This window comes from Dysidea avara, chromosome 10, assembly GCF_963678975.1.
Source record: "Dysidea avara chromosome 10, odDysAvar1.4, whole genome shotgun sequence".
Taxonomy (NCBI): Eukaryota; Metazoa; Porifera; class Demospongiae; order Dictyoceratida; family Dysideidae; genus Dysidea; species Dysidea avara.
Window position 1 is genome coordinate 4,361,121 of NC_089281.1, and position 13,850 is coordinate 4,374,970.

General features: G+C 38.8%; 1 protein-coding gene across 2 annotated transcripts in view; it reads left to right on the forward strand.

Moving 5' to 3' along the window:
- LOC136237220 (uncharacterized) overlaps positions 1-13,237 on the forward strand; it is a 351,388-nt gene extending 338,151 nt beyond the window's left edge. For both annotated transcript variants that reach the window (XM_066027544.1, XM_066027543.1), the window contains exons 34-37: positions 12,253-12,376; positions 12,426-12,522; positions 12,756-12,863; positions 12,924-13,237. In XM_066027544.1, the coding sequence (XP_065883616.1) occupies positions 12,253-12,376; positions 12,426-12,522; positions 12,756-12,863; positions 12,924-12,991 (397 nt within the window). In that variant the 3' untranslated portion in view covers positions 12,992-13,237. The remainder of the gene's footprint in view (positions 1-12,252; positions 12,377-12,425; positions 12,523-12,755; positions 12,864-12,923) is intronic.
- The last annotated feature ends 613 nt before the right edge of the window (positions 13,238-13,850 follow it).

Consider the following 13,850-nt stretch of genomic DNA (forward strand, 5'->3'; position numbering starts at 1 on the left):
CAGCTGCATGTATAATTTACTCAGTTATATTACATTGCAAGTTATTCTGTAGGGAATTCAGCTACAAACAAGTCTCCCTGTAGTCAGATCAGCTAGAAGAAGGTACCTAATAGAGAGTTCAGCTACAAAGAAGCCATCATGTAGAGAGTTCAGCTCAAATAAATCACCCCGTAGAGAATTCAGCTACAAACAAATTGCCCTGTAGAGAGATCAGCTAGAAGAAGTTACCTTGTAGAGAGTTCAGTTACAAAGAAACAATCATGCAAAGAGTTTAGCTGCAAACAAATCACCCAGTAGAAAGTTCCGCTATGAACAGATCACACTGTAGAGAGTTCAGTTAGAAACAAGTCATCCTGTAGATAGATCAGCTAGAAGAAGTCACTTTGTAGAGAGTTCAGCTACAAAGAAACCACCATGTAAGAGAGTTCAGCTGCAAACAAATCACCTTTAGATAGTTCAGCTAGGAACAAGTCACCCTGTACAGAGATCAGCTAGAAACAAGTCATCCTGTAGAGAGTTCAGCTAGAAGAAGTTACATTGTAGAGAGTTCGGTTACAAAGAAACTACCATGTAGAGAGTTCAGCTGCAAAGAAATCACCCTGTAGAGGGTTCAGCTACAAACAAGTCACCCTCTAGAGAGTTCAGCTAGAAGAAGTTACATTGTAGAGAGATCAGCTAGAAACAAGTCACCCTGTAGAGAGTTCAGCTAGAAGAAGTTACATTGTAGAGAGTTCAGCTACAAAGAAACTACCATGTACAGAGTTCAACTGCAATCAAATTGCCCTGTAGAGAATTCAGCTACAAACAAATCACCCTGTAGAAAGATCAGCTAGAAGAAGTTACCTTGTAGAGAGTTCAGCTACAAACAAATCACCCTGTAGAGAGTTCAGCTACAAACAAGTCATCCTGTAGAGAGTTCAGCTAGAAGACGTTACATTGTAGAAAGTTCAGCTACAAAGAAACTACCATGTACAGAGTTCAACTGCAAACAAATTGCCCTGTAGAGAATTCAGCTACAAACAAATCACCCTGTAGAGAGTTCAGCTACAAACAAATCATCCTGTAGAGAGTTCAGCTAGAAGAAGTTACATTGTAGAAAGTTCAGCTACAAAGAAACTACCATGTACAGAGTTCAACTGCAAACAAATTGCCCAGTAGAGAATTCAGCTACAAACAAATCACCCTGTAGAAAGATCAGTTAGAAGAAGTTACCTTGGAGAGAGTTCAGCTACAAAGAAACCATTTTGTACTGAGTTCAGCAGCAAACAAATTTCCCTGTAGAGAATTCAGCTACAGACAAATCACCTTGTAGAAAGATCAGCTAGAAGAAGTTACCTTGTAGAGAGTTCAGCTAGAAACAAATCACCCTGTAGAGAGTTCAGCTAGAAACAAGTCACCCTGTAGAGAGATCAGCTAGAAACAAGTCACCGGTAGAGAGTTCAGCTAGAAGAAGTTACATTGTAGAGAGTTCAGCTACAAAGAAACTACCATGTAGAGAGTTCAGCTGCAAACAAATTGCCCTGTAGAGAATTCAGCTACAGACAAATCACCTTGCAGAAAGATCAGCTAGAAGAAGTTACCTTGTAGAGAGTTCAGCTACAAACAAATCACCCTGTAGAGGGTTCAGCTACAAACAAGTCACCCTGTAGAGAGTTCAGCTAGAAGAAGTTACATTGTAGAGAGATCAGCTAGAAACAAGTCACCCTGCAGAGAGTTCAGCTAGAAGAAGTTACATTATAGAGAGTTCAGCTACAAAGAAACTACCATGTACAGAGTTCAACTGCAAACAAATTGCCCTGTAGACAATTCAGCTACAAACAAATCACCCTGTAGAAAGTTCAGCTAGAAGAAGTTACCTTGTAGAGAGTTCAGCTACAAACAAATCACCCTGTAGAGAGTTCAGCTACAAACAAGTCACCCTGTAGAGAGTTCAGCTAGAAGAAGTTACATTGTAGAGAGATCAGCTAGAAACAAGTCACCCTGCAGAGAGTTCAGCTAGAAGAAGTTACATTATAGAGAGTTCAGCTACAAAGAAACTACCATGTACAGAGTTCAACTGCAAACAAATTGCCCTGTAGAGAATTCAGCTACAGACAAATCACCTTGTAGAAAGATCAGCTAGAAGAAGTTACCTTGTAGAGAGTTCAGCTACAAACAAATCACCCTGTAGAGAGTTCAGCTACAAACAAGTCATCCGGTAGAGAGATCAGCCAGAAGGATCACCTTGCAGAGAGGTTAGCTACAAAGAAATCATCCTGCTTCATCTTTTCTTCTTCCTGTAGTAAAGAAAAAATGACAGGTTAAAAAGCCCTAAAGCCGGCCATAGGCCGCGGCTTTGGGGTATACAAATACAAAAAGAAGTGAAATCTAATCCAAAACAGCCAAGCTGTAAAAAAAAAGAGTGCGGCCCTGAGAAAGGCTATGGTGAAAAAAGATGTGAAATCCAAGGTGGCGGCCAAGAAATGGCTGTGATGGTAGGTTAATGGTAAAAATTTTAATAACAACAATTCAGGTGAATTTGGTGCCGCTTGGTCTTGGCACATAATTCACCTGAATTGTCGTTATTAAAATTTTTACCATTAACCTACCATCACAGCCATTTCTTGGCCGCCACCTTGGATTTCACATCTTTTTTCACCATAGCCTTTCTCAGGGCCGCACTCTTTTTTTACAGCTTGGCTGTTTTGGATTAGATCGCTCCAGCCATTTCCGAGATACGAGCGAACAAACTTTCGTTTTAATTTCTTCGTTTTTCTTCTTTTTCTTCTTCTTCTTCATCTTCTTCATTTCGCACACTTCGCAAAATTCGCCATAAAACACGAATGCGTGCTCGGATTGGGCTGAAATTTAGCACACTTACAGGGCTCATTAAGGCGGATCTCCGTACCAACTTTGGTAGAAATCCGATGAACATTCACGGAGTTATTACCGATTATTTGCGTAAAATAAGGTCGAAGGTCTGTCACGCCTACAGGGTAAACCCCTTGGAGGAATCAGTTGAAAATTGATATGTAGATGGAGCAACCATCGTAGGAGTGCCTTTTTGTGGTTTGAAAGGAATCGGGATAAAGACCATGGAGATATGACACAAAACCCAACCTGTGTCAAAATTACGCGATCGATTTTTATGAATAAAAAAACTATTAGTTTTCGTGTCTACCAGGCAAACCGCTTAGAACAACGAGCTGAAAATCAGTATGTAGCTGGAATAATCATCATAGAAAGTTCTTGCAGTAGTACAGAAGAATCAGATTACAAATCACTGAGTTATGATTCGAAAGGCAACTACGTGTAACAAATGCGAGATCGAGATACTCTAATAGAACAGTCACCCTAATAAAGCATTCAGCTGCATGTATAATTTACACAGTTATATTACATTGCAAGTTATTCTGTAGGAAATTCAGCTACAAACAAGTCACCCTGTAGTCAGATCAGCTAGAAGAAGGTACCTAATAGAGAGTTCAGCTACAAAGAAGCCATCATGTAGAGAGTTCAGCTCAAATAAATCACCCTATAGAGAATTCAGCTACAAACAAATTGCCCTGTAGAGAGATCAGCTAGAAGAAGTTACCTTGTAGAGAGTTCAGTTACAAAGAAACAATCATGCAAAGAGTTTAGCTGCAAACAAATCACCCAGTAGAAAGTTCCGCTATGAACAGATCACACTATAGAGAGTTCAGTTAGAAACAAGTCATCCTGTAGAGAGATCAGCTAGAAGAAGTCACATTGTAGAAAGTTCAGTTACAAAGAAACAATCATGCAAAGAGTTTAGCTGCAAACAAATCACCCAGTAGAAAGTTCCGCTATGAACAGATAACACTGTAGAGAGTTCGGTTAGAAACAAGTCATCCTGTAGATAGATCAGCTAGAAGAAGTCACTTTGTAGAGAGTTCAGCTACAAAGAAACCACCATGTAAGAGAGTTCAGATGCAAACAAATCACCCTGTAGAGAGTTCAGCTAGGAACAAGTCACCCTGTACAGAGATCAGCTAGAAACAAGTCACCCTGTAGAGAGTTCAGCTAGAAGAAGTTACATTGTAGAGAGTTCAGCTAAAAAGAAACTACCATGTAGAGAGTTCAGCTGCAAACAAATCGCCCTGTAGAGAATTCAGCTACAAACAAATCACCCAGTAGTAAGATCAGCTAGAAGAAGTTACCTTGTAGAGAGTTCAGCTACAAACAAATCACCCTGTAGAGAGTTCAGCTACAAACAAATCACCCTGTAGAGAGTTCAGCTAGAAACAAGTCACCCTGTAGAGAGATCAGCTAGAAGAAGTTACATTGTAGAGAGTTCAACTACAAAGAAACTACCATGTAGAGAGTTCAGCTACAAACAAGTCACCCTGTAGAGAGTTCAGCTAGAAGAAGTTACATTGTAGAGAGTTCAGCTACAAAGAAACTACCATGTAGAGAGTTCAGCTGCAAACAAATTTCCCTGTAGAGAATTTAGCTACAAACAAATCACCCTGTAGAAAGATCAGCTAGAAGAAGTTACCTTGTAGAGAGTTCAGCTACAAACAAATCACCCTGTAGAGGGTTCAGCTACAAACAAGTCACCCTGTAGAGAGTTCAGCTAGAAGAAGTTACATTGTAGAGAGTTCAGCTACAAAGAAACTACCATGTAGAGAGTTCAGCTGCAAACAAATTGCCCTGTAGAGAATTCAGCTACAAACAAATCATCCTGTAGAAAGATCAGCTAGAAGAAGTTACCTTGTAGAGAGTTCAGCTACAAACAAATCACCCTGTAGAGAGTTCAGCTAGAAACAAGTTATCCTGTAGAGAGTTCAGCTAGAAGAAGTTACATTGTAGAGAGTTCAGCTACAAAGAAACTACAATGTATAGAGTTCAGCTGCAAAGAAATTGCCCTGTAGAGACAAACAAATCACCCTGTAGAAAGATCAGCTAGAAGAAGTTACCTTGTAGAGAGTTCAGCTACAAACAAATCACCCTGTAGAGAGTTCAGCTAGAAACAAGTCACCCTGTAGAGAGTTCAGCTAGAAGAAGTTACATTGTAGAGAGTTCAGCTACAAAGAAACTACCATGTAGAGAGTTCAGCAGCAAACAAATTGCCCTATAGAGAATTCAGCTACAGACAAATCACCTTGTAGAAAGATCAGCTAGAAGAAGTTACCTTGTAGAGAGTTCAGTTACAAACAAATCACCCTGTAGAGAGTTCAGCTAGAAACAAGTCACCCTGTAGAGAGATCAGCTAGAAACAAGTCACCCTGTAGAGAGTTCAGCTAGAAGAAGTCACATTGTAGAGAGTTCAGCTACAAAGAAACTACCATGTAGAGAGTTCAGCTGCAAACAAATTGCCCTGTAGAGAATTCAGCTACAAACAAATCATCCTGTAGAAAGATCAGCTAGAAGAAGTTACCTTGTAGAGAGTTCAGCTACAAACAAATCACCCTGTAGAGAGTTCAGCTAGAAACAAGTCACCCTGTAGAGAGTTCAGCTAGAAGAAGTTACATTGTAGAGAGTTCAGCTACAAAGAAACTACCATGTAGAGAGTTCAGCTGCAAACAAATTGCCCTGTAGAGACAAACAAATCACCCTGTAGAAAGATCAGCTAGAAGAAGTTACCTTGTAGAGAATTCAGTTACAAACAAATCACCCTGTAGAGAGTTCAGCTAGAAACAAGTTACACTGTAGAGAGATCAGCTAGAAACAAGTCACCCTGTAGAGAGTTCAGCTATAAGAAGTCACATTGTAGAGAGTTCAGCTACAAAGAAACTACCATGTAGAGAGTTCAGCTGCAAACAAATTGCCCTGTAGAGAATTCAGCTACAAACAAATCACCCTGTAGAAAGATCAGCTAGAAGAAGTTACCTTGTAGAGAGTTCAGCTAGAAACAAATCACCCTGTAGAGAGTTCAGCTAGAAACAAGCCACCTGTAGAGAGTTCAGCTAGAAGAAGTTACATTGTAGAGAGTTCAGCAGTTTAGCTGCAAACAAATCGCCCTGTAGGGAATTCAGCTACAAACAAATCACCCTATAGAAAGATCAGCTAGAAGAAATTACATTGTAGAGAGTTCAGCTACAAACAAATCACCCTGTAGAGAGTTCAGCTACAAACAAGTCATCCGGTAGAGAGATCAACTAGAAGGATCACCTTGCAGAGAGGTCAGCTACAAAGAAATCACCCTGCTTCATCTTTTCTTCTTCCTATAGTAAAGAAAAAATGACAGGTTAAAAAGCCCTAAAGCTGGCCATAGGCCGGCTTTGGGGTATACAAATACAAAAAGAAGTGAAATCTAATCCAAAACAGCCAAGCTGTAAAAAAAGAGTGCGGCCCTGAGAAAGGCTATGGTGAAAAAAGATGTGAAATCCAAGGTGGCGGCCAAGAAATGGCTGTGATGGTAGGTTAATGGTAAAAATTTTAATAATGACAATTCAGGTGAATTTTTGTGCCGCTTTGTCTTGGCAAAAAAATCACGTAAATTGCCATTATTTAAATTTTTACCATTAACCTACCATCACAGCCATTTCTTGGCCGCCACCTTGGATTTCACATCTTTTTTCACCATAGCCTTTCTCAGGGCCGCACTCTTTTTTTACAGCTTGGCTGTTTTGGATTAGATAATTAATAACTGGAATTCTTTACCCTATGAAATTGCCAGTTCTCCCAATGTACTAAGTTTTAAGACTAATTTAGATCATTTTTGTATAATCAATGTTTTTCATTTGTATGATTTAGGTTTTATAAGACCCTGTCTTCTTTTTGACCAATTATACATAATAATTATACAACCAAGTACTAAGAATAATATGAAACGCGGTTAAAATTACATCATTAATAATGAATGAATAAATAAATAAATAAATAATTAATAAATAATAAATAATGTTTGAGAAACTACAACGCCTAGGGCTTCGCATTCACCGGGAATAGAATCCATGTTGTATGAAGAGATAATCGTATAATGGGTGAATGTTTCCGTGGAGGTGATAGAAACGTACGACAACTCTATTTAATGCCAATCTAAACAGCATGTGATATACCTACTACCAATCGAGCAGATTCAAATGGCTATTTAGACAAACGAGTTGCTGTTCGATTGTGTTTGAAAGTGTTGCCAGCTGGCACACTAAGTCTCAAGTCGCCATGCCAGCTGCCAGTGGATGCGCTCCGTGTATCTATGGCTGCAGGACACCTGAATAGGTTTGACATGCCAGCTGAACAAGGACAAGTATGTTTGTTTGTATTGTAATGTACATATGTCTTGTATTTTATATTTTTTCTGGCTTGCTAGGCTCTGGTTGGTTTGGTTGTCTGTTTGTACTATTAAAGAGTGTAGTATGTTTTAAATGTTTTCTTGTATTATTGTACATTTTTCCTTTACCTAGCTTACTAGGCTCTGGCTGGCTTGGCTGTCTTCCTTTATCTGGTTCACCTGGCTTGTATACTCCTACAGTATTGTGCATCTCCTGTAGGTTGTGTATGCATATACTGTGTACACATCACTGTACCATTACCACACCAATGATGTACTGGCACTTAGCTACTGGTGGCCTTTAGTTACGATGCTACTATTGTGTTGAATCTGTCACTACTGTGACACATTGAGTTGATTTGGGGATCGTGCCTTCACCACCTAATAGCCTCACCAGGGGGCTGTCACATTGGTGTATGTACATGGTTGTATGTGACGCGGTCCTAGTAATTATTTAACCAAGTAATAAGAATAATACAAACGTGACGTCATAAATAATTAATTCACAGACAAAACTACAAGGTATAGAACAGAACACTAACCGGTATTAGATGAAGCGATATCCGAACATTAAATAAAACGACAGGTTTGTTTCTGCAACTCTTCATTACCAAGTTAGGTTTTCTATATAGAGCTATCCATAGTAACACCTCTTCAGTACCTGGTAACTAGTTCAAACGCAGTACGCGTTAGTTACAACACATTCCACTCGTATAACCGGTTTGAGTGTACGGCAACCAGTTTATATGCACTACGTGCAACAGTAAACATTGAACTTGTATAACCGGTTTGAGAACTGTTCGGAACCGGTTTTAGCTTATAGCAACCAGTTCATAGCTATGCACTGCACGTTTAACTTGGCGTTAGATACTACTTTGAACTTTTTCAAGACAAACTCAGCGGATTAGGATGAACCGCCGTTGGCTAGAGTATCATACTGGTACCGTCATACTACATAGAAAGCTAGTGTTTGGGATAGACTAGCTGCTCGACCAGAAGGACGGCTACTGCTGAGTGGCATTGAAAGGGTGAAACAACTGAGCCCAAGATTTACAACTAAACTGGCTAAAAGTGTTGTAAGTTTCTGTAATTTAAGTAGAGGTAGGACTGAAAGGTAGCACCAGGCTGATAGAGGCGTAGCGGGAATCGAGGCCCAGGTCCGAGCATAACTAAAAAGATCGCGATACTCTAATAGAACAGTCACGCTAATGTAGCAGTCAGGCAAATCAGAGTATTCAGTAGTAGCTATTCTATTAAACTGCTGAAATCCGTCTCACATTCAATTTCAGAGGGTCTAAAGTTTAAAATTTTCTTGGGTGTTATGTATTTAGTAGAAATAAAATGTTGTGATATCCTAATGAGCCTTATCCGAAATTACGTCACAGATGTAAAATAGCCACTGTAGTGTGGGGACGTTTTTGTAAAATTTGTATGGGCGACTATGTATTTTTGAATGGCGATATCTCAACTAAGACGGAAGATATCGAGCTCTAACCAGCAGGTATGTTATAATATGGATGCACAGTAGGTATGCACCACTTTGTACCCTGTACAATGCTGTGGGGAGGCCAGACATATGGTATTTGTTATTTAATTAAGTATGCGTTGATGGTTTATAGTGGTGGGCACAATTCAACCCCGAAGTAAACTGAGATTTTAAGGTTTCTATAGAGTGCTAACCACTTTTCTCATCTGATGCTTTAAAATGAGTAACTTTAACTTGAGGTATATGTCCAACTTAGATATTTTAATTTACAAGGAGGAGTTTGTCATGTTATAGTTAGTTATCATAATATAAGTTTCTATCGTGACATAAACCTTGGTGATATATGATATGGAGTTTTTCTATGTGTGACTGGATTTTGGAAAATTACCTTGTGGGTGCATTGTTGATTCAGAGAAAAAATGTATTTTAATAATTTAATCCATTGTTACTCACCAGCCTTGGCAACTACACGTATGGATTTTTCAACAAAGATGGAGCAATTCATAACATTTAAGAACACCTGGTGGCCAAAATAACTCTTGTAGAGTTTCCCACCATTTTAGGTAGATTTTTCACCAGTGTTGCTATATCATGAGTCCTCAAAAAGGGGCTGAGTGTCGGGGTGGCAGGGTGGGTAAGAGACAGACTACAAAATGGATGAGGATGGTAATTGAAGGCACCAGACCACAAAACAGCCCATCAGAGGCAGGAATAGACTGAAATCTCACAAAACAAACATACATCACACATTCAGCTTTACTGATCGTCTGTCCAGAGTGTATACATAAACCCCCAAAAGCACTTCCCTGCTGTTCACAAACCTGTACAGACATCTGGCATGGTTATACAGGCTGCCAGAAAACAGTCTACCACAAGCAGACCTGACAAGTTGAAGAGGAGTTTGATATGGAAATTGTTAGCCTGATAGTGCAGCAACTTCATGCTGGTGTTTTCTCATTTTTGGCTCTTGCACCCATATTGTTGATTTGCTATATTATCTAGTCACATATTGTGGCAGCACTAATGTCAAGTGCATCAAGATATGCTAATAGAGTAGTTGAAAGTTACCTCAATAATGTAGGCTCTATTTAGCTTTTGTTTATCACCACACATCATAAGGTGAAGGGTTTTGACTGTCATTTGCAGTATTGTTGTGCCACATCAATTAGTTCTTAGATTGATCTCTTTTGAATGTCCGCCTGCTAAGTGCATGTGTCCCTTCATGTTAATGGTCATTGTGTTCGATTTTTCACACAGTTCTCATGACCGGCGAAAATACTGTAATGGCAACTGTACTATAATTTAAGCAAAATAAGTGTTATTTCTTTCCCAGCTACTCTCTGATAGTGTGAAGCAATAAATTGTACTGACCACATATTGGTGATTGCTCTATTAGGAATAAGTACATTGCGTGAACTTTGTGATTGTCATGTTCACACTGCTGTGGAAAGGGTATCTCTGATGTCCACTCAATTACAATGTTTAAACTTCCTCATCAGTAACTGGTTTTCGCCACATAATCTAAAATCATCATTCATTTTGGCCACTGCATACATTCCATGAATTGCAGTAGTCTCCTTTTAAAATTGTATTATGCTTTATCTGATCCATTCTGCCACTTTGGACAATGGACGATATCCGCAATGACGTTTTCTGACGTCAGAAAAACAAAATGGCCGTGCTAGTGTGGGGACTTTGTACAGGGAGATATTGGGCGAGATAGTGTTTCCCTATGATAGCATTTATAAATTCGAAAAAGGGCGAAGGTGAGACATATAGTATATAATGCAATACAGATAAGCCTAGTTGTGTCCGAATTTAAAAATTTCGGTCTGCTTTCCTTATTGGAACACGTTTTGCCTCATAACGGTACGTGTACTACTTCTTACCTTTATTATCTTCTGGTTCCAAGTGTAGAAAACTATAGACAACATTCATTTCGAATACTGTGTGCTAAAGTCTCTGAAACCCCCACACTAACACGGCCATTTTATCAATTATGACATCAAATTTCGTCATTGCGGATATCGTCCATGTACGTACATAAGTTAGTCCACTGAGATTTTTCAGTATGGTCTGGGTTTCTGCATTTGTAGTGCATAACCACAAATATGCTGTCAAATTAACCTTGTATGGCTGCCCTTAGTTTAGTGTCACCGAACTTGAAGTCATAGCACATAATGTGTACGTACTGTATTGACATTACTATAATATTTTATGTGTTATTAAACATCAAATTTCCACAAATATACAGTGCATGTATCAAAAGCGAAAGGTTACAATGCTATTGACAGTGGTGGGAGGGGGTACAGGGCACATGCCACTTTCCTTTCACACACACATACACCATTGACCATTAAAGTGAAGCCATCCACTGGACGATGCCTCACACTATTGCTAGTGAACCAAACCATGGCTACCTCTTCCTCCCTTGTGGACATGTCATTTAATACTTGTCTGGCAATACCCTGTCTACTTTGAAATTTATGGTGACAAGTTCCTGTGCAGAAAGAGTAGTGTTCTGCACCTTCTGGCACATATCTCTCTACATGTTCCTGTCTTTGGCAAGGCAGTACTGAATCTCTTGAATCAGGTCCTGCCTCGCCTTGTCTCTCCAATGGACCTTAGCTCCATGCACAGGCTGAGGCTGTGGAAACCACTCAACCGACAGTCTCCGTCCCTCCCCACAGACAGACAGACACACACTAATTCTGTACACAAGATTTTGTAGTCTTGTCAAATACTCTAATAAAACAGTCACCATATGCAACACTATTAAAATCCTCCATTGAGTACGAAAACTTGCATCAGTAGCACCATCCCAAGGGCACATTTATTATACAGTACAATAGTACTGCATAGTAAAGATGATGACAGGGTGGGCGCAGCTGGTGATAAAACATCACCCAAAAACTTGCCTTGATTTTTCTTCATAACGACATTACAGTATTGGTTGGATAAAGTCAAGCACACTTCTCTTGTTTGTTTCATCATATCCGGACTGGTAGCATTCTTTCCTTCGTGACTTTCTTTGTGTTTCTTCACATGATATGTCAAGCAAACCACATAATATAGCTATACATGTAATACCATGTAAACATAGTTAGTGAATGAACCTTGTGTTAAGCTAGATAACTTGATAAACTTCTAAGTGAGTACATGCAGTTTAGCAATATGTGGTGCATTATACTTTTAACTAATCGGCAAAAATTTGCTGACTACTTGCATATACACATATACATGTACATTGTTCCTACTCTACAGTGTAGTCCTAATTTTTCTTATACTTGTACTTATGTAGCCTACAAGAATTTATTTTTTTGCAAAATAGTTATTTTATCGTTAAACCTGTGACTATCACTATTCACTGTGCTGGTCATGCACTGTTGTACATGCCCCATTTGTAGATTTCCCCATTTATAGATTGCCCCGTTGGTAGTTGTACTTGGTTATATGTGCCCCGGGCCTAGTAATAATAATAATAATAATAAAAGTTACGTAGCTACCATGAAATAGGGCCTTGATCATTATGCAAATCATAACACCCTAGTATTAATCCTGAAATTGACATTGGACAAGTGGAGGGAGCATATATCATGGGACTGGGTTACTGGTTGACAGAGAAATGTTCCTATGACGAGGATAGTGGAGAAATATTAACTCACAACACTTGGGTATGTTATTATCATTTGTAAATATTATATTAGTAACATTTCATAACAGGAGTATAAACCTCCTGAGTGTAAAGATATACCAATTGACTTTAGAGTGGAGTTACTCAAGAATGCTCCTAATCCTGTGGGAATACTGAGCTCAAAAGGTACACAGTAGCATATATACTATACTAGTACAATGTGTGATAAGTTTTTGGTAAGAACTGATTAGTCATTTGGCATAATAAAATTCTATCTCTGATAATTTTCTTATAAGATATATAACACATTTACTCAGGATATGGCTGAAATATAGTGCATTCTAAACTCTTTTTCCTCAGGTGCTTGAAAATTGTGTAGTTATGTTCCCTGTAAACTTGCTATTAATTACATTTTATAGCATGTGGTGAACCTCCGATGTGCATGAGCAGTTCAATATTGTTTGCTGTCAAGAAAGCTATTGTAGCTGCCAGAGCAGACATCAACAACAAAGACTTCTTTTCTCTTTGTAAGTTACCATGGTGGTTTTTTTTTGCAATAAGCACTATCTATACTTCTGTTCCTATAGCTGCACCAGCTACAGTGGAAGATATCCAGCAAAAATGTTTGGTAGCTCCATCTCAGTTTACTCTTTAAACAATTTTACGTCTGTTATGAATATTAGTTTTGTGACTAGATTAATTTATACTATATACTTAAAGAGCAACCAATGTATTTGTAACACTTTTATTTCTAATTGCAGTTGTTTTACAACACACAATATTGATTTCCCACATACATATAATACATGTTTATTTGTAAGTGTTTCAATGCATGTCTACACCCACATACATCTCTGATGTTCTGGCTAACTTTTTCAGCCCATGTTAAAATTTGCATTGATGTTTAAAATAAATTGTGTTTTATTGCCTCTGCCATAAAGGGAAACAAAGGTAAAAGGAAATTAAAAATATTGTCAGTGGCTGATCAACAAAGGGACCTCATGCATTTTTGTCCATAGTGAAGCCTCTTAGAAGCTTTGCGCACAGTCATAATAGAATGATTTCAGTGTTTTTTTGTAAACAGCATGCAACTGTCCCTGTGAATATAATATCATTATCTGTCCAAGGTTGCACTGAAGTTAATGTATTTCACTCTGGAGCTATCACCTGTATATATGTTCTATGATTATCTTGTCAACTACATACATATACACATTATGAATTCCTGCATTGGACTCCTTTTTATGGACATATGTACATAGGTGAATGGTTAAGTTCCTTGCTAGCCCCCATGTAGCTATCTATCAGGGTAGGGGTGGATCTAGGGGAGTTTCTGAAGTTTCCAGAAACTGGTTAAGTGTATTCAGGTCAGGGGCGGAGGAAGTAGTTGATACAAAGGGTGGGGGGGGGGGGGGTTGGGCTGACCCAGACTTATGGAAATGATGACTACATTGTATCTGGTTTGGTGAGGCCAGTGACACCAAAAAAAAAAGGGTCACAACCAACTGAAAATA